This window comes from Ictidomys tridecemlineatus, chromosome 6 (assembly GCF_052094955.1).
Source record: "Ictidomys tridecemlineatus isolate mIctTri1 chromosome 6, mIctTri1.hap1, whole genome shotgun sequence".
Taxonomy (NCBI): Eukaryota; Metazoa; Chordata; class Mammalia; order Rodentia; family Sciuridae; genus Ictidomys; species Ictidomys tridecemlineatus.
The window spans coordinates 167,049,877-167,075,147 of record NC_135482.1 but is presented as its reverse complement, the minus strand read 5'-3'; the positions used below and the strand labels follow the sequence as shown (position 1 = coordinate 167,075,147).

The window sequence follows — 25,271 nt, the reverse complement described above, 5'->3', positions numbered from 1 at the left end:
TTGTTTCCTGGGGTGAATGTGGGTAGGGGTAGGAGACAGCTGCTCATACCTGAAATATGTTGCTGTATCTAACAGACAACCATACACCTAAACAGGGTGTTCTATGGTAGCTCCAGAAATATAGAAATAAGAAGTATGATATTTAACTAATGTTTAAAAATGCTTTGTATTCATATATAATAATTTATATTAAATTTAACATTTGATTGACACTGCTGATTGTTTTATGTTTGATTTTTTATTAATTTATTTATTTTAATTATGTATATGACAGCAGAATACATTTTGATTCATTGTACACAATTGCAGCACAACTTTTCATTTCTCTGGTTGTACACTATGTAGTGTCACACCATGTGTGCAGTCATATAGATTTGATTTTTATTAGCTCCATTAGAGGATTCTAATAAAGACAGAGGAACTATAATGCAGAAAGCTAAAATAAGGAATCCAAAGTTCAACCATTATACATAGATTCAGTTTAGAACCTGATCTTTGATTCACCCCCCTCAACAGCCAATGTGGATACTACTAATCTTTTGCATTTCATTCAAGTATTTTTCTGTATTATTATGCTTGTCTCTCTTTTTAATAAAATATATCTATATAATTTATTTCTTGTCTATCTTTTAACTGAATAATCCTTTTGTTACTCTCATAGCTGGGACAGACTATGTGGGAATCAGTCGCAATTTAGATTTTGCACCTGGAGTCAACATGCAGACTGTTCGTGTTATCATTCTGGATGACCTTGGACAACCAGTGCTGGAGGGAACTGAGAAATTTGAACTGGTGCTTCGTATGCCTATGAATGCTGTCCTTGGGGAGCCCAGCAAAGCCACGGTGTTCATAAATGACTCTGTCTCAGACTGTGAGTGCCTGCTAATTTTACAAATATAAAATGATAAGCCAGGGTTTATATGATTCACAAGTAGAACAATAAGCTATGTATTCCTATATTCATCTACCAGAGCCACCATGATAAAAGACTACAGACCAAAGGACTTCAACAACAGAAATTGATGGCCTCATGGCCTTGGAGCCATTGGCCAGAAAGTGCTAGCAGTCTTGGTCCCTTTTGAGTTCTGCAAAGGAAGGGTATTCCAGAACCCTTTCATTGACTGGGAGGTGGCCCTCTTATCCCTGTCTCTTTATATCATCTTCTGTGTCCAGTTTTCTGTGTTAAGAGAGAGAACACCAGTCATCTTGGAGTTGGGCCCACAATAATATCCTTATTTGAACTTGGTCACCTCTGTAAAGTCCCTTCCTACCAATAAGGTCACATTCTAATGTTCCGGAGGTTAGGACTTCAACTTGTGAATGTGACAGGGGCAGTGGTAGACACAGGTGCAGCCCAGGCATATACATGAGCAGGCCCCATCCTCCTTTCTCCTCCTATCATTTTGATAGAAAAAGTCTTAGAAGGAATCCTTTAGACTCAAATTTCAAAGAAAACAGTGGTGTTGTTGTCAGTATTTGGTTTGTATCCCAAGAATTTCCCCACAACAAATGGGTAGAACTCCATGGAGCTGTGCAAACCATTACTCAATGGTCTTTTCCCACTTCGTAAGACCCACAAGACACTTTCATTTCCTTCACCCAGCCACTCCTTAGATTTCCCTAATATAGTGCCAAATATATTGCTCTGTGATAACCAGCCGATGAACACATGGCAGAGCTCTCTGAGGCATTATCACAAGGGAATTCTGAACGTGTCAGCCCTGATGATTCTGATTATGCTTAGAGGAAAGTGCTTGCCAATGAAACCCAGTGTAATTGTCCCAATTTATGTACCACCTAAAAATTATATATGTGCACACTCATTGTCAACTTTCTCAGCATAGTCTGCATGAACCTTTTGTAATTAAGTGCATTATATTTAGTGTTCTTCATACCAAGAAATTCTGAAATCCCCTGTTTAACACACTGATTAGGTTAAGGCTCTCATAACCCAATCATTTCACCTGTAACCTTTCTTGCATTGACTCCCACCTGAGCTTTTGGGGAACACCACATATCTAAATCATATCACCTACTTTATCATTTCATTGCATATCTTTATTCCACAAAATAGGCAGAGCAAAATTTCAATGATAAGGAAAACAAAGATCTTAAAGTTAAGTGATTTCAATTTCAAAACATAGGCAAATGACCGAGTAAAGACTCAGATCCTAACTTCTCATTTCTTTTCTCTTATTCTTTCCACTGTATCTCATCTTTCAAAATGCCATGGTCCTTGAGGAAATTTCTGTTCACTTTGATCCATAAGATTATTTGTTTTTGCAGTGCCTAAGATGCAATTCAAAGAACGAGTTTACACTGGCAGCGAAAGTGATGGGCATATAGCTGCTATGATCCACAGGAGTGGTGATATCCAGTACAGGTCTTCAGTGCGATGCTATACACGGCAGGGGTCCGCACAGGTGATGATGGACTTTGAAGAACGCCCAAACACTGACGTCTCCATCATCACATTCCTCCCTGGTAAATCAGAGCTTGGAAGTTTCATGTGGAATTTAAGAAAAGCAAGTGTTTGTTGAGAAGTATGCATTTGGGAAATACAAGTGCCTTGACTTCAAGCCTGTGAGATGTTTTCACATTCACTCAATGATAAGATGAAGCAGCTGAGACAGGTTGAATGAATGTGCTTTGCGTTTCTGTATTAACTCACTGATTCCTAAGGAAGTGCTATATTGTTTATTTGCAACTAAGTGGACAAGAACATATCAAATGAGCAGATCTCACAATACTGGGACTTGAACTTCATTTTGAAATGAAATAAACCCCATATTTTAAATATGTATTCAGTGCCTTAAACTATTTGATTATTTTGATCCAGTAATTATAAGAATATATTCTTAAAGAATAATAAATGTGTTAAAAAGTTTACTTATGCTGATGTTTGTCATAAACTAACATTTATTGTAAGGGAAAACTGTAAATAACTTAAATAAATGGCCAACAATTAGAGAACTATTTATTTGAACATCTATACTATAGTATATTTCATTGCCATTAAAAACCATTTTAAAAATTATTAATGAGATGAAGGAAAATTTAGGACATAATATTGGCCCTATTCATTAGAGGCTGGGACCTAATTGGTCTTGACTTAATGCTTTATTTAATAAGACAAAAGGTAATAATACTAGAAACTAGTGTTGTGGTCAAATTAATGATAATCAACTAATACAAATCCACTCAATTTGCTTCCTAATCAGAATGCTAGAAATTCCTCAGCAAAATTGGCATATGCTCTTTTTCCTCTTTGTTTTCTAAGATGAGTGATAGAATTTAAAGCAGACATTAAGAAAATTCCCTGTACGAATAAGGTTAGTCATAGAATGTGTTTAAATATTTATTCACTCATTCGGCAAATATCTATTGATGGCTTATTTCATGCCAAACTCTATTGTTTCCCCTGAGACAACAGGGGAAAGTAACACCCCTGCTCCTGTGACGTTTAATTCTAATTGGTGACATATGGCTCCTGGCCTATGGGATGTGACTGAACTGCTATTATTGTTATTTGTTCCAGGTGAGATTGAAAAGCCATGTGTCCTTGAGCTGATGGATGACATACTCTACGAGGAGGTGGAAGAGCTCCGCCTGGTACTTGGCACTCCGCAAAGCAGCTCTCCCTTTGGGGCTGCCGTTGGTGAACAGAATGAAACTCTGATAAGGATCCGAGACGATGCTGATAGTAAGAAGTCCTTGCTCACGCTCATCTGTGAAATCCATCCGTGTTGAGGTTTTAGGCAGCTCAGCAAATAACCCCCACTGGCTGACTAAGATTTGAAAGCAAATGAGAAATAAGAAAAAGACTAAGACAAAATGGAGAACAAAACAAATCATTAAAACTGATAAAGTTTGAAGACTTGGGATGAGGCTCAATGGTAGAATGCTTCCCTGGCATGAGCAAGGCCCTGGGTTCAATCCCCAGCACAGAAATAAAAATAATAATAAAAATAAATAATAATACTAAAAAAAAAAGAAAAAAGAAAACCAAACTGATAAAATTGATTTTGGAGACTGTGACTTATATCTAGATAAGGAAGCCCAACATTCATCCCTGGTCCTCTCCTTACACACACTTCGGGTACAAGTATTCCTGAGCCAACAGTCTACTCCCTGCCTGCCCCCTGCCAGTGGTTTGCTCCTGTATATTTATGGCACAAAGGGACATCCCAGAGCACATGTTCTTTGGGGGTTGGTTCCTTCCCAGAAAGGAGCTGAGCTAACTTAGCAGCTTCACTTTTCACACTCGAAACTAACACTGAGTGAGGGGACAGAGAGGAGCCAGGATGCAATAGTAATTACTCTCCTCCCACATGGAAGGAAACATTAGGAATGGGAGAAAGGTGATCCCCTAACTAACAATTTAATCTGTCCGTTTTCCACAATTTTAGAGACTATTATCAAATTTGGAGAAACCAAATTTAGCGTCACCGAACCCAGAGAACCAGGAGAGTCAGTCGTGGTTGAAATTCCAGTGATTCGCCAAGGAGACACTTCGAAGGTCTCCATTGTGAGAGTCCACACCAAGGATGGCTCTGCCACCTCCGGAGAAGACTATCACCCTGTGTCAGAAGGTACGGGGCTCCCAGGGCCTGTCACCAGGTGGGTCGTGCCAGCACTGCTATGTGTCGGTGCTATGCCTTTGAGAAGAAGAAAAGCTTCAGCTGAAATGCAAATGCAGCCAATACAACCCCTCTTTTAAATTCATCTTCTTTAGAAAAATAAAGAACAGAATTTATTTCTAGCATTTTCTTTTGATTTGCAGGATATATGTAGTAGGACTTGGGGAAATTTTGAGTAGAAGACCTAGATGATCTATTTGGTATCTCACTTTCCTCTCTCTGATTTTATCTCCATCTAGTGATCAGACGTTAAATAATAATTTTCCTGTAAATTTCCTATTGGCCATGATGATAGTCTGTTTCAGAGAACACCCACAATAAAAATCTAAAGCTAGAAAAGTTTGTGCTAACAGAGGACAGTGAAAGGGACCCCGAGTTCTCTGGAATGTAAGAGCCTCTTTGGGTACATTCCACTTTTCTCTTTTTGAAAATTATTGGATCATTTTATTGCTTACTTTTATGACTAATTAAAACAAATTGGTGCATAAAAGGGAAAAAGAGCTCAAAAATCCATAGTTTCCTTTGAAAATTCTGGATTTTCAAGTGTCAGAAACTAAAATTTTTATTGTCACATCACACAAGTCTAACTAAGAAGATTATCTTGTAACCTCATGTTGTATACATTAAAAAAATGCAATAAAATTTATTTTAAAAAATTAAAGTTAAAAACAAATAAGTGGGCCAGAATTAAATCTTATCCCTTGGAACAAGAACCATAAATTATCTCAGGGTCTAAGAAGCCTGGGACTGATGGGTTGAAGAACATGCTACGGCTATGGGGCAAGGGCATGGGGGATGCCATCTCTAGAACAGAGCTAACTGTAAAGAAGTCTGACTCACAAATTCGATTTTAAAGAAAACAGTTTTCTTTGTCATTGATAATAAAAGAATTGAAGTAGAAAAAAAATATTCTAGAGTCGCATTTTTTTTCCTGCCAGACTCTAAATTTATAACAATTGATAGAATTTATAACTGATAGAATTATAAATTTATAATTGATAGGATTCTGATACAATAACATCAGAAAGCAACTCTTATCTCCTCTAATTTGAATGATTATGCTTTATACTCTCTATATTTTTTCTTCTAAACCAGTTTCTTGAAAGATTTTTTAAAAATCCAACAAAATTGTGTATTCAAGTTTAACATATGGCCAATGGCACAATAATGAGTTCAATAAAATCCAATGATAGGAAAATTTTTAAATTTGTAAAGAAACGGTTTTAAAAAAGGATTCTGATAATTTGATTTAACTTTCATGATAATAAAGCAATTCTTTTTAGTGAGAAGGAAAAGGGTGAGGGGAAAAGTCACTAATAACATTTATCTGTAGTAACTTTTCTAGGTTTCAAAAAAAGCAAAAAGAAATATTTTTGAAATATAATTTTATATTGCATTTGAAAACTCAATTTTTTATCCAGTTTGTCTACATATATGTAAAGTAAATACTATTGACACACTATTATACCCTTGATGCTATTGGTTTAGGAATTCTGGGAAATGAGAGGTGAGTTTGTCTGATTATGACCCAGTGTAAGAACTATTAATTATACCATAACTCAGCATTATTTTTCAAATTGTAAATCAACGAATCAATTTAGAAATATACAATTAGGACTTCCTTTTGTGTAGAGAAGTGGGGAATAGGGTAAATTAAAGTAGAACAGAACAGAATATATCACAGTACAATATAAAAAGTAAGTGATGTTTGTTAATCTTGTGTTTTGACACCTATATGCACATGAATACACACACACACACACAAAAAAAAATTTACTGGATCACAAGGTAAAATGTATTTTTCATTGTATACCACAGTCAAAAAGACTTGTTTAAAAATGTTCTTACTCATATTCAAAACTTTTATATCTGTAATTTTGTATTTGTAGAAATTGAGTTTAAGGAAGGAGAAACCCAGCACATTGTTGAAATTGAAGTAATCTTCGATGGGGTGAGAGAGATGAGAGAGGCCTTCACTGTTCACTTAAAACCTGATGAAAATATGATAGCAGAGACCCAGGTGAGTAATTTGATTTTTATAACTCATGGCCAACAAACACATTTAAGAAATCAAATAGTATACAATAAACTAATGAGACTTGGTACAAGCCTTACATGAAAGGGACGTACATAATCCCTTTTCCCCTCTGAAATAAATTTTGTTCTGATTAGATCATAACCAGGGAAATCTCTCTGTTTTTGACAAATCATGTTTATAGAAATTTCAGGCATGGAGTCACTGAGCCTCATATCATACCCTGTACCATTTCCATGTCACTCAGTAGTGACTGAATGTGGAAAAGTGAGAAAGAGCATCATCTTGGTACAAAGATGAGATATTAATTCAGCACCATAACTCATTAAAGCATACATTCTAGCCCACAAAACAGTTGACTAACCATCAAAATTCCCACCTGTTTCTCCTAGTTGGATTAGAATTTGATGCTCAGAGCTTCATGTCTAAAATGTTACAGTCCTAAAACCGGTTTTGTACACTCATGTAATTTATACTGTATCATCAGCCAGATGTCCTCAAGTCCATCGTAATTTCCACAGAATTCTGACTTCTACATTGAAAATATTTTTTTAAATTACATGTCCTTTTAGGAACATATCTATTTTAATAAAATCTAGGCTTAAACTCACTCGATTGCTTTTATTATTTATTTCCTCATTACTATGAAGTCAAATTGGAGAAAATTGAGAAAAATATTTTTTTAAAACATTTTTATCGTTTTATCATTTTTATTGCTTGAAGGTGTTTCTGCTACATTGTGTTACTCTTTTTCAAGTCATATTTTTTTATAATATTTTTCTTATAATCAAGAAGTTTGGATGGAAAATCTTTATCAAACATTTTTTATGTCTTTACACATAAAATGAATCTTTATTATTATTTTTATGGATTAGTGAAAGAAATAAAGATTCACTAAAATCACTTCCAGTTATAAAAGCTTCTCTTAAAAGTACATAAACAATCCCTGGAGCTGAGACTGTAGCTCAGTGGTAAAGCACTTGCCTTGCATGTGTGAAGCACTGGGTTCAATCCTCAGCACCACATAAAAATAAATAAAGATATTGTGTGTCCATCTACAACTAAAAAAAAAAGGTACATAGACAATCCTTGATTTATAATGATTCAACTTAACAATTTTTTTGAATTTACAATTTTGTAAAACTGTTATGCATTCAGTAGTTTCATACTTCAAATTTATACTTTTGCCTTTTCCCAAGTGATCAGGAACAGCTGAGTCTCTGCAGTGCACTTTGCTGCTAAGCTATGATGCTCACCAGGTCACGTGGGTTAGATACATTTCTGACTTACAGTATTTTCAACTTGCAATGGCCCTATGGGATGTAAACGTTCTATAAGCCACAGAGCATCGATTCATATAAGGTTAGGTTTAAGAAGTTGACACTGGAAGTTATTTTGGAGTCAGAGCATTGATAGCAAGATGTTTCTGTCACCTTGCCCAGTGCAGATGCGCTCAGATTCCTCATGTCTGGAATTCATCTTCCCTTTGGGCTTCTGTCTCCTCTCTGGGCTTCAGGCAATGCCTTCTGACTTTTGCTCATTTAGACTTTTACCTCTAACTGGTATTCACTTCATCATGTCCTACACTATCCCATGACCTAGAGGGTCTCCCTTCACTCAGGGTATCTGCAGCTTTCCTCCTACTGTCAAATAATTTATTTCTTAGAACTTCCACTTTCCAACCCCAGGACAGATTTAGCACTATCATCACAATAGAAGGGAAAAAGAACTTGGACCCCAAATATTCAGGGACCACTGATCAACATCTGGATTTACTGCCCCAAGAACAGGTGTCCCCCACTAGAGACACAAGACAAGAGACAAGTGTCAGGGCCCCAGTTCTATCACTCTGCATGGGCTGTGGCTCCACAGTTCTCATCACAATGATCCTACGAGTTTGCCCAGCATCATGAGTTTTGTCCTAAATAGTAGAAGCACCAAAAGTCTCACCTAATATTTTGCTAATCAATTATAATTATCTTTTCCTTCTAGGTGACCAAGGCCATTGTGTATATAGAAGAAATGAACAGCATGGCAGATGTCACTTTTCCTTCTGTCCCTCAAATCGTGTCCTTGCTGATGTATGACGACACGGCCAAAGCTAAGGAGAGTGCAGGACCTGTGTCGGGCTATCCCATCATCTGCGTCACAGTAAGAAGTTGACAAAACTGAGTGAAATTATAATTAATTAGGATAATTATACACTTTAATCAGTATTATCATAAGTGGGAAAATACTCCAAGGTTTAAACTTTGACCTTTAAAGAAGAAAAGGTAATAACATTCATTAAACGAAGCTCCCATTTTTCTTCCTTTACCTAATAAAGTTTTATTAACTGATGTATACATCAAGTAGGAGCCCAGAGTATGTCACTAATAGAAAAACAGATAAACCATGAACTTGACACACAATTCTTGAAAAAAAAAAAAGGAAAAGAGGGGTTGGGGTGCATCCAGTGGTAGAATACTCACCTAGCATGCATGAGGCCTGACTTCAATCCCTAGTGCTGCAGGAAAAGAAAAAGAAAAGATAATAATAAAAAGAAAAATACATAAAAGAGAGTATCTCTAATAGAAGATGTGATTATTATCATAGGAATGATGAAAACTAGGAAGCAGAGTTGCAGCTGCATCTATTAAGGAAGATTTAGGATGGTCAGGTAGAATTTCAAGAAAGATCATTCAAAAGTAAGTGATCAAAACACAAACTACAGCCAAAGGAAGAGAAGAATAAATGGCCTGTCATCATTATTTTTTTTAATTTGCCTTTCCTTGAGTAATAAGGTAATAACATTATAAACTCCTTATGAGCAAAAACTGTGACTTGCTTTTTTTTATTATTATCACAACAGCCCTGTTGTAACAACCCACATTTAATAGGTAGGCAATAAATGCTTATTGAATTAAGAAAGCATACATAACCATTTGGTGCCAAATTATAAAGGTTCTACATGAACTTCACTGGTTGGATAGCAGGGAGCTATTGCATAGAAGGACCTCATGATTGGAGGGGTGATGTTGGAGAGTTGGCAGAGCAGTAATGTGTCACTTGACTGGAAAGAAAGAACTGAATTAGATGAGGAGGTGGTGGTGGGAATGTAAAGGAAGAAACCAATGTAAGAGTCATGGCAAAAGAAGAATAATAAAACTCTCTAATCCACTGGACATGGAAGGAAGGAAGGAAGGGAGCCACCTACCAACAGCAGATTAACGGTCCTCAGTCACTCGCAGGACAGATGGACTTTAGCACCTTTTCCATGGAGTGGGGAGGTGGAGGGAGATAAGGATAATTTGACCACTCTGAGGGTTCCAGATGATATGATTGGATACTTTACATGTATCCGCTTACAGGTGGAAAAGCCCCATATGCCGTTTGAAATCAAGCTTAACAGTTCATAAACGCTATCGTGACGGGGAATAGAAATTTGGAAGTGACATGAACAGCATAGGGAAGTGGGGGTGGGGGTGGGGAGCACTGAAAACACTAGGATTGAGAGGACTTGAAAGGAATGATGTCCACATTGTTGTGTACTGTGGTCCTGATGCAATTATTTGTTTTCACAGGCTTGCAACCCCAAATATTCAGACTACGATAAAACGGGCTCTATTTGTGCAAGTGAGAACATCAACGACACTCTGACCCGCTACCGATGGCTGATTAGCGCTCCTGCTGGCCCTGATGGTGTGACCAGCCCCATGAGAGAGGTGGACTTCGATACCTTTTTTACATCATCCAAGATGATCACCTTAGACTCCATATACTTTCAGCCTGGCTCTCGGGTGCAGTGTGCAGCTCGTGCTGTGAACACCAACGGGAATGAAGGTCTGGAGCTGACAAGCCCTATCGTTACCATTGCCAGGGAAGAAGGTGAGGCAATGTGTTTGGCATGAAGATCACCGGAACACGGTGGAATGTTACATATGTCTAATACGTGATTATTAACTTTTCCAAATGTCCAGTGTGTTCCATACTACTCTACTTCCAAATGAAAATCTACTTTTTATAAAAATATGCATCGGAAAAAGTTATTTGTCCTTCATTTTGTGAGCAAGTTTGGGTGATGTAAGAAAAGAAGGCAAGATCTTAGTCCTCCAGGAGTCCGCAGGAATGTTGAGGACACAGATAAATTTGAGTTTGGGTAAAACTCTGTAATGCAAATATAGAAGTGATTAGTTCTGCCCTGGGTGGATCAGGAAAGCCTCCTCATGGAGGAAAAGCTTAAAATGAATTTTGGAAACAGAAGTGATGACTTCTAGAAGCATGAAAGAACATGGAATTTAGGAGTGACCAGAAGAGAAAGGGGGGAACGTATGAGAGAAGAGGAGGAAGGATCGAGACACAGCAGGATGGGATGCAAGGGCCATGTCTAAACGGGGGGGTTTCTGTGTCATACAAGGAGGTTGTTGGATGAATAGGAGTTTTCTGGGAACAGGAAGATAAAGATAGTCCAGGTGGAGAGTTATGTGCACAGGCTCATACATTTTTATTACAAGAGAGGTTGTGTTTGGAGCTAAAGCTAAGAATGCATTAGGGATAGAGGGTAGGATATGGCTGGAGAACACTGGAAAAACAGAAAATCCACTTTATTAACTAATTCCTCACTTTGCACAAGAACTTTTAAATTAGATTTTGTTTATTTTATTTTTGGTGCTGGGAATCAAAACCAAGGCCTCACGCATGCCAGATAAGCCCTCTACCACTGAGCTACATCCCCAGCTCTAAATCAGATTTTTTAAGTTATATGTATATGATTCAATTTCTAAAATTTCTATTTGCATACAGCATTCAGAAGCACATTTAGGGTTGGGAATGTAAGCCAGTGGTAGTGTGCTTGCTTAGTATGGGTGTGATCCCAAGCACCCCTGTCTGTCCCCACACACATACCACAATTACCTTTGCTGATAAACAAAAGTAATATATGCCAAAGTACCACTTTCTACCTTTATATACTCAAGATCACATATTTTTTTGATATGATATCACTTATAATACACATTCTCTTCTAAATGGATTATGATGTATGATTTTCAAATTTCTCTTAAAACTGAACTATTCTTTGGTTCAAAAAAAAATTAAACAGTACTTTAAAATTAGTGTCCTCATTAAGAAAATAGAAAGCCCAGATTCTGGGGCCTACCTCTGATTTTACCACTATTCTAATAAATGCCTATTTATTTTCTCTGTTGTGTACAAACAGAAAAGAAGTTATATATTTCCCAGTTCACTTGAAATTAAAATCCAGCATTTTAGTCTCACATGCTAACAAATTACATAAAAAGAGAAAAACTCTACGGTATATTCAGTTTGCTCTCTGATTTTAAGGAGATGTTAGTTTTTGTTTTTAAAATTAAAACATTTTTTAGAATCTGGGGATGTTGCTCAGCGTTCAAGCACCTGCCTACCAAGGTGAAACCCTGGGTTCCATCTAGGCATTGGATGGAAAAAAAAGAGCACATTTTTAGTTTTATTCACTAGGAAATTATGTCTACTTTATAACTAATCATTAGGATATTATTCTAGGGTAAAACTCAAATTTGCTTTATTTAAATATGCTTTTTTCCTACTGGCTTTCAGTCATTTTTTACTATCTCTGTTAGTACTATATATTTAAAATTATTTTTGGAATATGTTCATGATCCAAAATGACTGGCGCGTATTAAGTCATGTTGAATAACAGCTGCTTTTTCTCAAACCTTTTAAAGTCTCTAAAATGTAAAGAGGCCACTCAGCTGTGTGCTGTGATGATCTCTCACCTGGTAGTGTTCAGCTTCCTTGGAATGCACATTCTTAACTAGTAGTCCCTGGGGAATTGTGAAGGATGTAGAAAAATAATAACATTTATTTTAAAATATTTTTTAGATCTTATCTTCTTTCAGCATAAATGTGTTTGATTTCCTCCAGGTCTTTGTCAACCCCGTGTGCCTGGAGTAGTGGGGGCTGAACCGTTCTCAGCTAAATTGCGCTACACAGGGCCCGAGGACCCGGACTACTCAAACCTTATCAAGCTCACAGTCACCATGCCACACATAGATGGTAGGTGACTTGGGTAAGCGAGCCCCATGGAAGAGTTTTGGGCTCCTCGTTATCTGGTTTATTTGATGTAACCTCCTAAATAACAAAGCTTAAATAAGTGTTCAGTTTGCAACTTGAACTTCAAGTCCTTTTGTGTCTTTCTGGACTTCTTTCCTCCCAGCTTTGAAAAGTCGGACAATTTCAGCACTCTTTAGAATTAAATCAATTTAACACATTTCCAAAAATCCGATAAATTTAACACAGTTCCAAACACAAGAAGACAAAACCCTGGTTCCTATGCTCCCTTGTAGGCATGCTCCCGGTGATCTCCACCAGAGAGCTCTCCAACTTCGAGCTGACCCTCAGCCCCGATGGCACCAGAGTTGGGAACCACAAGTGCTCCAACCTCCTGGACTACACTGAGGTGAAGACCCACCATGGCTTCCTGACGGATGCCACGAAGAATCCAGAAGTCATTGGAGAGTCGTATCCTTACCAGTACAGCTCACCTCTCAGAGGAAACGGCACCTTACGCTTCTACCGGAACCTCAACCTGGAGGCCTGTTTGTGGGAGTTTGTCAGCTACTATGACATGTCAGAGCTCCTCGCTGACTGCGGAGGCACCATTGGAACGGACGGACAGGTACAGATTTCTAACTTCTGAGCTTCCATCCCTGCATAGACCAGCTGGTTTGTTCTGTTGATAGAATTTTATTTTTAACTGAATCTTAACTCCAGTCTCAGTAGTGGAGGTCATTGGTTACAAGTGGGACCAGATAATTGACATGGATGACATGAAAACCCATGCCTATTTCTGGAACATTGTGTCAAAATGCATGTATTTTTTTCCTCCTTTTTTTAATTTGTTTTAGTTAGTTATACATGACAGTAGAATGCACTTTGATACATCATATATAATAGAGTCTAATTTCTCATTCTTCTGGTTGTACATGATGTAGAATCACACTGATCATATAGTTATATATATGCATAGGGTAATAATGTCTGATTCATTCTACTATCCTTCCTACCCCCATACCCCTTCTCTTCTACCTAATCTAAAGTAACTCGGCTCTTCCCTGAAACTCTCTCCTTATTGTGTATTAGCATCTGCGTATCAGAGAAAACATTCGGCCTTCAGTTTTGGGGGATTGGCTTATTTCACTTAGCCTGATATTCTCCAGCTCCATCCATGTAGCAGCAAATGCCATAATTTCATTCTTTTTTAAGGCTGAGTTGTATTTCATCATCTGGTATTTTTTTTTTTTGTGTGTGTGTGTGTGTGTATGTGTGTGTGTACATGGAAAAGTTTATATCTCACATTTTATTTATAAATTCATCTGTTGAAGTTCACCTAGGTTAAATAAGTGTTCAGTTTGCAACTTGGTTCCATAGTTTATCTATTGTGAGTTGAGCTGCTATAAACATCAATGTTAGCTGCATCACAGTAATATGCTGATTTTAAGTCCAAATAAGAGGCAGCATTAGTTTTGTATGGGAAGAACACTGTGTAACCATTGCCTGAAATTGCATACAATTCTGCATTTAAAAATCCAAATACTGACCTCTCTTTAAAGTATACATTGTCATATCTGGTATATATGTATAGATGCCTACAAAACTGTATCATATATTATCTAAAATGAGGATTTACAATCCCAAGGATAAGTCCAGTTTTTATCCCTCCTTACTATCTTTTCCTTTCCCCCTTCTTTCTCTTCCTCTGTCCCCTTGTTTCTTTTATTTATTTATTTATTTTTATTATTCCTTGTTTCTTTCTCCTCTCTTTTCTTTCTAATTTTCTCCCCTTTTTCTCTATTTTATGTCTCCATCACTAATAGTCAAAATCATTTTCATTAAACGTTTTTGTTGTTTCTCCACTACAATTAACAATTTCTCTTCATTTATGCATAAAATACACACTTGCACACAAAATCCTCTTCCCACCACCATCATCAAAAAAAAATGTTAAAATGATAAGGAAAAGTCAATTTGGGTGTGTGGTCTTTTAATCCCAGCCATTTGAGAAGCTGAGGCAGGAGGATTCCAAGTTCAGAGTCAGCCTGGGAAATCTGGGAGACCTTGTAGCAAGATAAAAACAAAAGAAGGGTTACGGAGGTAACTCCGTGGAAGAGCACTTACCTAGCATTCAGGAGGGCCTGGGTTTGATCCCCAATACTTAAAAAAAATCATAAGAAAGCAAGGTCTCCAATGGGGCTATAATAGAAAATATAAATATGTTGAGTATAGGTTAAGATTGTAATGCATATTTGAACTGAAAGCAATGCTCTGTCTTACTTGGACTGAATAAAGAGTTATAAAAGTAGGTTTGTGCATTAAAGTAGTGAGGGGTATGCAGAATATAACATATCTTTCAAGATTTAGCCAAGATGAGGCTCAATTCCTAATGGAATCGACAATACATAAATTCCTTTGGGCTTCATTCCTAAGGTGTTAAAATATAAAGCAAGTAGTAGAGAAAGAAAAGTTGGTGATAACTCATTCTCAGTTTAATCCCATGGCAAAGCTGTGGGACTTGACAAGCTCAGCCGGTGTTGATGTTGAATTGAGCAGACACGTGTGGTGTCTGGAGCTTTGAACTCAAGGTCATGAGACTTCATCTTAACAGCCTCCTTTAAAAGCAGTAACCCTTGGTAACTTGCACAAATAAGGGAAAACGCCAAATAAAAACACCAACATAAAGTCAACGTGAAATAGTGGTACAAAACCTGGATACTGGGATCAATCTAATGGAGACCCAAACTTGGTTCTAATATATTCTTCCTATGTTTTCTTGGGTAAGTTACTTAAGCCCTCATGAATGACAGCTCTTCATTTCCTTCTGTCCCAACCTGTCTTAGCCACATGAAAAAAAAAAAAAAACATGATAAAATATCCTATTCCCAGAATAAAAACAAAGGATCATTTTACTAACTCTATCTCAAAAAGTTTCCTTTATAGATCAAATCTCTCTAGTTCCTTTAGCTCCTCCTCACAGAGCCTATTTTTAAATCCATTATTGAATCACTCTGCTTTCTCTTCTGGTTACTCTATTCTCAGGAAATTGGTCAAGTCATGGAATGTTTTCTGTCTTCTCCATAAAATGGCAACCTTCTTGTCTTTTATATAAGTGACTTAGCTAGCCTCTTCTACTTAAAACCTTGCACTTACCCTGCCTAAGCTTTATTCCTTTGTGTCTGTATAGTTCTCCAATGTGTCAAGGTCATTTTGAATGCAGAGCTTGCCCTCTAAGGGTTCAATCCTCAGAACACATCAGACTATATAAAATGCTCGCCTAAACTGACTCTTCTTTCCTTGGTTCTTAAATTCCAATTCCTCTATTGAATTCTTTAAGTTTAAAACATTTTTTTTTTCTTCTCATGACCTCTACTGACCAGAAGAGTCATTGCTCTGCTTTTGTAGTTAAGCCACTTGGCAACTATAGATTTCAGTTACATTCCACCAGATCAAAAGGCATATGTGACATAATACTTAGGAAAAAGAAAGAGCATCGTATGAGAATTGTGACAGCACCCAGTTCTGAACTAATTTGTTTTACCTTCTGCAGTAGATAACCAGCTTGTGTAAGTTTCTTCTGAAGGGATTCTTCTATGTAGGCATTTTTGAAAATAAATTTAATAGCATACACCATGATGATCAATATCATAGAGATGAACAGATTATTGTAACTCATTGAGATTTCAGGACCTTGTTATGAAATTATAAAATGATTAGTTTAATCTAACAGGTAAAACAAGCTCATAAATCATGTTGCTATGGGCTGAAGCATAGCAATGCACAACCCACCTGCCCCTACTTTCTTCCTTGGGCTTTGGCTTGTATTTCTCCACTATCAATAAGCATTGATATTTTCCCACATTGTCCCCACAACACACATACATATTGCTTGCATATAGGTGAAGGAGTAGAAAATAAAAATTAAAGTAGAAGAAAGCTAACCTGCTGAGATATTTTCTTACTTTTCCTCGATTAGATTTTGGGTTCCAGAGAAGAAAATGAAATCTCTAATAATAGTATTATCAATTAACAATGATAATAATCATAATAGCTAACATATATTTAATATTTACTATGAATCTACCATTTGTTTAAATACTTTGTATATTTTCACTCATGCTAATCTCACAACAACCCTCTGAGATGAGTACTATTTTTGTCCCCTCCTTACAGATAAGATGCTGAAGCAGAGAGAATTTCGATAACTTGCCCGAGTTCACGTAGCTAGTAAGCCGAGGCCCGTAACCACATCATAATGCTTATCTGGGTATTTATTTAACTGAGTGAGTGAATGTGAAGAATGGATAGGGTCACAGATACAGTTGCAAGGAAGCCAAATGAATGTTTCCCTTTTTCTTGATACAAGAATGCTGCTCGTTAGCAATCATGAAAATATGCACCAGGTTATGTTCACACCCACTGTTGATAAAACGGAGTAAACCCACATCCCAACAGTAGTGATCCTCTAAGGGCAGACATCTCAACTTTAAATGCAGACATATTTCATGTGATGGCACCTGAAGAAAAACAAAGGAAAAGTGCAGAGAATAGAGTCTACTTTAGAATTTCATGAAAGTCTTCCAACCTCTCACATTTCTGCATTTTGAATGTGAAAACAGGCAAAAATAAATTGGAGCCTTCAGTGTGCATGATATGTGCTTTTGAGTAGCTTCATTTCAAGTGGTTTTATCAGCCTCCTCTGTAAGCTGCACAAGCAGGTATATTTGTCCTCTGCAGAGCCACAGAGACGTGGCCAACCACCTAGCAGACATTACTTCCCTTTCTAGTCCTTTCTTAGACTTGGCATTTTATTTATTTATTAATTTTAAAGAGAGAGAGAGAGAGAGAGAGAGAGAGAGAGAGAGAGAGAGAGAGAATTTTTTAATATTAATTTTTTAGTTTTCGGTAGACACAACATCTTTATTTTATTTTTTTATGTGGTGCTGAGGATCAAACCCAGTGCCCCGCGCATGCCAGGCGAGAGTGCTACTGCTAGAGCCACATCCCCAGCCCAGACTTGGCATTTTAGATTAAGGTAATCACTGTGCAAACAACTTTTATTAACCTGTAATTGCTTCTGCCAGAAGCTATGAGATGGGGAACTGATTTTTTTCTTTATGTGTTTTTAGTAGATAAAGCTAGCACCATGAAATATTGCCAAGTTCTTGCCTCTGTGTGTGTGATTAGAGATCTGTTTCTGACAGATTCTAAAAGCGTTTTCTGCCTTCATCAACCACCCAGTTTAGATTATTTATCATATAAAGAGGAGTTATCAAAGTGAAAGAATCACCTGGAAAATCCAGGGTAGTTATCTGTTAACTGCAATGAAGTTCGACTTTTTTATGCAGTCTGACTACAATGATCTGCTGCTGCTGCTATCAAGATTTTATCAGTTTTGGCCATATTATTCATTTGTACATTCATTCATTAAAGAAAGTATCCATGAACGTCGAATCTGTGCCAAGGAACATATCAGATACCGGGAGAGGACACTAGACAGAGCTTACAGTTTCAACGATAACAAAGTGAAAAGACTCAGACCATTACTTGTGTAAAAGTTAAGAATTCTACTTGCCAAGAAAATGAAATTTTGAATTTCTAAAATTTTTAATCATTAGTTTCTAAAATATAAAAGCAGGGCCATAACAGGAAAAGAAAAATGTAGATGAAACAAATTATTTGATTCCACCTTTATTGTGCCTGTGTTTCATTAAAAAATGATGATAATAAAGTTGTTTGGTTTTGCAATGAAAAACACTCTTGATACAAAATAGTTATTAACATTAAACTAAGATTTTAAAAGAATCGGATATTTTTTGTGATTTTTCTCATGAAAACAAGTTCTTTAAAAAATAAAAGATGTTCTTTTACCTTTTATCAGCTATATTGCAAGGTAAGAATCTTAACTTTCACCTTGTTAGGTAAACATCAACTGATAACGTGGTTCAATGTGTATGAATAAGCTGCAGAAATGCAACCCAGTTACAGTTTGTACTTAAGACATGAAATTGCAATGAATTTGTGAGAAGATATGACATGATTTTAGAAAAGTAAAGAAAAAAATTCTAGTTGCTTTGTTTGATGAATAATTTGCCTTCTTTTTACTGGTGTGTTTGATTTTCAAACATGGACTTTGAGGCTGGAATATGCTTTATTGAGGTCATCTGTTTTCATCCCATTACTCTGCATTTAGCTTAAGTATAAGCTCTAAATCATTTTGCAAGAAATAGCAAGAGAAATCCAAAATGTATAACTTTAACAAACTTTCTGTGTTGCTTCCTGTTTTGTCAAATTTACCAATTAATTTTTTAACCATGTGTGTGTTTTAATGAAATATCATTGTGGACTTCTAGGGAACTAAAAAGGTATAAAGAAAGAAAAAATACCTTACCTATTATCCCACTATTGCTGTACAAAGACATATTTTTCTAGTCTCCTTTTAATATGCATCTCATTTTTAAGTGCAGTGGCATAATATTTATTATAACATTTTGTATTCTGCTTTTTAACCTAACATGGGCATTTGCCACGACAAGGAACATTCTTCAGATCTATGACTTTTGATAACTACATGATACTCACATGTATGGTTGAATTCAGCCATCACACTGAATTCAACCATCTTTTTGTTATTGGTCATTTAAATCATCATTCTTTCATTCTAACTATCCCATAGAGTGCTCCTTGCCGCAAAAGAATTTGTGGACCAATATTGACACCTATTCCAGGGTTTTCACCTGCCTCTCTGATTACACAGACCTTCAGAAAGTCTAGGAATTAGGCAAAAGCCAAGGTCTCTTTCTCCCAAGACTTCCCAGATGTGTGCTGTTCATACAACATGGTTAAGAATTCTAACTTGTGAAAGTGGTGACCTAAACCATGCAGCTAAGCAACATACCTGGAGACCTGAGTTATTGAAATTGATGAACTTTTTTTCCACATTCACAAACACCACCATCTTGATGCAACATGTAGATGTTTCTGGCAACCAAAGAAGCAACAGAAAGATATTTCAACCAGTGGAAAATTCCCAGCAGTGATAGCCCTCAGATCAGGTTAGTTTTTAATCTGTGAGGCAAATACAAACCACCTATCTTAGATAAAGGTGCAGAATGCACCTACTGGTAAAAATAGTTTTAAATGATTTTTATTTTGAATATGTGTGAGGTAGTTGAAGAAATTGAGGATAGAGGTTTACATCTGCACCGTCCAATCTGATAGCCCCAGCCATGGTGCAGGTAAAATACACACCAGCTTTCGAAGATTTCATGTAAAAAAGAATGTATAATATCTTACCAAAAATTATCTTACATTGATTACATATTAAAATGTAATCTTTGATATATTGGGCTAAGTTAACTGTATAATTGAAATTAATTTCACCTTTTTTTTACTTTTTCAAATGTATCTATGAAAAAATTTAAAATTATATTTGTGACTCATAATATATTTTTATGGAACAACACTGGTGTATGTACTTGGATGTTAGTATATATACATATATACTTCTTGTATGTTTACTTATATGAGAATTTTACAACAGCACACACACTAACACACACATTTATATATCGTATCTTATTTTATGAGAAGTTTAAAATGTAAGTTGGATAGTTACAACTGTATGCCCAAAATAAGCGAAGAATTAAAACTACTGCAATTTTCCTTAACATTAGTTCCCACCTCAGAAAATATTACTAGTACAGTTTTTCTATGGGGGCACAGTCTTTCTCTCTATTCGTCCTTTTCTGTATGCATCTCACACTGATTAGCAGACATTCTCTTAGGCAGATAATATACTCCCCAAATACATACTTGCTACTTAGTAATAGTAATATAAATTTGACAAGGTGTTACCTTTTCCAGGACATTTAGATTCTACACTTTCTCTTTAAATATAGTATGTAAAGTGTTGTTTCCCATTGTTGAAAAAGCTTCAAAGGTCAGCAAGGACACATGGAATCATTCACTGTGTCTCCATTTAAGATTTGCCATTTTTAATATAAATGAATACCTTAAAAATTCCTGTGTTACAGCAGGCCAAAAGGAAATTGAGTGCTATCTTTAAAGTGACATCTAAAGTTAAATTGATTACATCTCATGCTTCAATTAAAAAAAAAAACAGGTGACCTGGAGGATCAAGGTCATTCCATTTAGGCTCCAGTTCCTCAAGACAGAGATTCTTTTTTTTTTTTAATTGGTTGTTCAAAACATTACAAAGCTCATGACATATCATCTTTCATACATTTGATTCAAGTGAGTTATGAACTCCCATTTTTACCCCAAATACAAATTGCAGAATCACATCAGTTACACATTCACATTTTTACATAATGCCATATTAGTGACTGTTGTGTTCTGCTGCCTTTCCTATCCCCTACTATCCCCCCTCCCCTCCCCTCCCATCTTCCCTCTCTACCTCATCTGCTGTTGTTCAGTTCTCTCCCTTGTTTTCTTCCCCCCTTTCCCCTCACAACCTCTTATATGTGATTTCGTATAACGTTGAGGGTTTCCTTCCGTTTCCATGCTATTTCCCTTCTCTCTCCCTTTCCCTCCCACCACTCAGTCTCTGTTTAATGTTAATCTTTTCTTCATGCTCTTCCTCCCTGCTCAGTTCTTAGTTGCTCTCCTTAAATCAAAGAAGACATTTGGCATTTATTTTTTAAGGATTGGCTAGCTTCACTTAGCATAATCTGCTCTAATGCCATCCATTTCCCTGCAAATTCCATGATTTTGTCATTTTTTAGTACTGCATAATACTCCGTTGTGTATAAATGCCACATTTTTTTTATCCATTCATCTATTGAAGGACATCTAGGTTGGTTCCATAGTCTAGCTATTGTGAATTGTGCTGCTATGATCATTTATGTGGCAGTATCCCTATAGTATGCTCTTTTAAGGTCCTCAGGGAATAGTCCGAGAAGGGTGATAGCTGGGTCAAATGGTGGTTCCATTCCCAGCTTTCCCAGGAATCTCCATACTGCTTTCCATATTGGCCGAACCAATTTGCAGTCCCACTAGCAATGTACAAGTGTACCCTTTTCCCCACATCCTCACCAGCACTTATTGTTGTTTGACTTCATAATGGCTGCCAATCTTACTGGTATCTTAGGGTGGTTTTGATTTGCATTTCTCTGACTGCTAGAGATGGTGAGCATTTTTTCATGTACTTATTGATTGATTGTATGTCCTCCTCTGAGAAGTGTCTGTTCAGGTCCTTGGCCCATTTGTTGATTGGGTTATTTGTTATCTTATTGTTTAATTTTTTGAGTTCTTTGTATATTCTGGAAATTAGGGCTCTATCTGAAGTGTGAGGAGTAAAAATTTGTTTCCAGGATGTTGGCTCCCTATTTACTTCTCTTATTGTTTCTCTTGCTGAGAAAAATTTTTTTAGTTTAAGAAAGTCCCATTTGTTGATTCTTGTTATTAACTCTTGTGCTATGGGTGTCCTATTAAGGAATTTGGAGCCTGACCCCACAATATGTAGATAGGAGCCAACTTTTTCTTCTATCAGGCACAGAGTCTCTGATTTGATATCAAGCTCTTTGATCCATTTTGAGTTAACTTTTGTGCATGGCGAGAGAAAGGGGTTCAGCTTCATTTTGTTGCATATGGATTTCCAGTTTTCCCAGCACCATTTGTTGAAGATGCTATCCTTCCTCCATTGCATGCTTTTAGCCCCTTTATCAAATATAAGAAAGTTGTAATTTTGTGGATTGTTCTCAAGACAGAGATTCTAAGTAGACAGAAAGAAGACTTGGCCAAGGATAATCAGAAAATGCAATCAGATGCTAATTTCATGTCTTGAGATGATCAATTTCTAATTCACCATAAGAATCAAACAAAATCAAATAAGAATTAGTCATGAAGTTCTATCCCAATTATTCATAGCAAGTGAATGTTAACAATTCCCTTCAAAACAATACACTGAGTAATGGTTGGTGGATAGAGTATACCATTGGCAAAAATCATAAAAATTTAATTTGAAATTCACAACTGAATTTCTGGTTGCTTTAGAAAACCTCAGGAAGAAATATGAATCATAATGACCACTTCTCGCAGATTGACTTAATTACCCTCCATTACACTGCCACTCTTGGAAAACTGTCTCTCACAGAATTTGTATTGCAAGGAACCTTCTTTGCTGCCCAGATTAACAGGAAATGGGAAGTGTTAGCTTCTACATGGCTGGGAATCCACTTTATTGGTTGATGGTTCTCATTTTATATATTTTTATTAGTGATTCCGGTGATCATTTTTGTGACGTGAGGAATTCACTATTAACTCCACGGTGGCATGCCATTATTAGAGTTTTCCTGATTGAAATTATTTGCTCACTTGGGTACTGATTCCTCTTGTCAGCTCGGCATAGAGAAATGAGACTATTATCTCACAGCTGGATTTGAACTTCTAAAGAGTGTGACCCTGACCTAAGTCCATTGCCACTTGCACAGAAGATAATACTCGGGTTTGTCCTGCTGTTCTTCAGAGAATTAGCTATGATAGTTTTTGTTAGATGATGTTTGGACTGTTGTCAGCTTTGTTTGGAATGTGATTAAATCATAGTAAGAGTAGAAAAAGCTTAGACCAGAAGCTGGATTCTAATTTTGGTGGGGGCCACTCAGGACCTTTAAAGTATCCTGGGAGAAATGTACCTCATTTCTACAAGAGGATTTTCCTATCTCTTTCTCTGTCTATTCATTGCCTATCCACCCATCCAATCACCCACACATACAACATAAATATAATTATGGAGGAGAGTGAAAATATTAAATAGCTTTTTTTTTGGAATCTAGTACATTGTCTGAAATGTGATCAGTGCTCAATAAATAAATATTACTTAAACCTCCACTACTCCCAGTCCACCTGCTAAGGATCTGAAGAGGAAAAGTATAAAGACACTTTACTGAAAATAATTATTTATTTTTTTTGCAACTAATTATTCTTAGGTCATCTTAAATGTTCCATGTCATTATTAAATATGTTTGTTTACAAATCTTCACTGCTTTGTCTCATCTTCCTCTGTTTAACTAAAAAGAAAAGTAGCTTACAGCAGCATTTTTCATTATAACCCCAAACTGACAACAACCCAAATGCCCATCCACTAATGAATGAATAAATAAAATATAATGTATACACAAAATGGGCTGCTATTCAGTTATAAAAGGAAATGAAGTATTGAAACATAGCCACCCTGAAAACATGCTAAGTGAAAGAAGTCCATTCCAAAAGGCCACAATTTTATGAATCCATTTATACCAAATGTCCAGAAGAGGCCATGCATGGAGACACAAAAGTAGACTAGTGTTTCAGGATCTGTGGGTAGAAGGGATTGGGGGATGAGGGGACTGCTGATGAGTACCAGTTCTTTGGGCAGGTGATAAAAATATTCTAAAATTAGTTGTGATGATACTTGTACAACTCCTTGAATATACTAAAAACTACTGATTTTTCCACTTTAAGCAATACGATATATGAACTATCTTAGTAAAGCTACTACAAAATCAAAAGGACTGTGTGAGCATACTATGCTCAAAATAATGTTCATCCTAAGCGTTTCTTTTGCATACCCTTTGCTGCAAATCAAGGTGGTAGTAACAATGGTTTAACTGATCCAAAGTTAAGAGAGGGGAAAACAGTGTTACAGAATGAATGCTTTCATTTCCTTTCCTCAGTGACTTATGTGAAATCCTCAGTTAAGTCTAAGGAGAAAATGACTTGTACAAAATTGGCTCCTCTCGTTAACACAGGATCATTCATCGTGTTGATAGGTATGATTTTATTGTTTCAGGTCCTAAACCTAGTGCAGTCTTACGTGACCCTTCGAGTACCTCTGTATGTGTCCTACGTGTTCCACTCCCCAGTGGGAGTAGGTGGCTGGCAGCATTTTGATTTGAAGTCGGAGCTTCGTCTGACTTTCGTGTATGACACTGCCATCTTGTGGAGCAATGGAATTGGCAGCCCACCAGGAGCCGAACTCCAAGGTGCGTGCATCAGACAGGCACTCTACAGTTTTCTTACCCACTTGAATTACTTAAGAGAATTGAGTGTGGGTGTTTGTTTTGGTTTGGTTTGTTCACTGTAGCTAATGAATATTTTTTTTCTTTTTCTATTCAGTAATGAGGTTATTTCCATTTTGTGGTGGACAGAATTTTGTTTAATAAGATCATAGCAATGCCTCGAATTTTGTATATGTGACCATTAAATATAACTTTCTGCATTCCATGGGTGTTTTACTCCCAACAATGCATCTTGGATGATTAGCCATTGATGTATATTTCCCTTGGGTTCTAGAAAATGGATAGAGAAACTAGCTGTGTGATTTCAGGTATATCGTTTAACCTTTCTGGGATACACAAAACTATCTAATATCTCTTAGCCTATTTAAGATTCTATTATTCTGTGATACTATAGCCAAATATCTTAAAACACAAGTCTTTGAATACTTAAGATCCATTGGCAGATTCAAAATTTTATTTCAAACTCTGTGAGAATAATAACTCAAAGTCTATCGGCTTAAAGTTAATTATTCCATTGTAGATGAGGACTTTTTCTTTTTAGACATA

The 25,271-nt window shown here is 36.5% G+C and overlaps 1 protein-coding gene across 1 annotated transcript in view; it reads left to right on the top strand.

Moving 5' to 3' along the window:
• Positions 1 to 25,271, top strand: part of Frem2 (FRAS1 related extracellular matrix 2) — a 168,254-nt gene that overhangs the window by 130,266 nt on the left and 12,717 nt on the right. The window contains exons 8-17 of the mRNA XM_005330232.5: positions 662 to 871; positions 2,287 to 2,484; positions 3,539 to 3,703; positions 4,410 to 4,592; positions 6,530 to 6,660; positions 8,668 to 8,826; positions 10,239 to 10,542; positions 12,577 to 12,708; positions 12,999 to 13,330; positions 24,497 to 24,689. Coding sequence (XP_005330289.2) covers positions 662 to 871; positions 2,287 to 2,484; positions 3,539 to 3,703; positions 4,410 to 4,592; positions 6,530 to 6,660; positions 8,668 to 8,826; positions 10,239 to 10,542; positions 12,577 to 12,708; positions 12,999 to 13,330; positions 24,497 to 24,689 — 2,007 coding nt within the window. The remainder of the gene's footprint in view (positions 1 to 661; positions 872 to 2,286; positions 2,485 to 3,538; positions 3,704 to 4,409; positions 4,593 to 6,529; positions 6,661 to 8,667; positions 8,827 to 10,238; positions 10,543 to 12,576; positions 12,709 to 12,998; positions 13,331 to 24,496; positions 24,690 to 25,271) is intronic.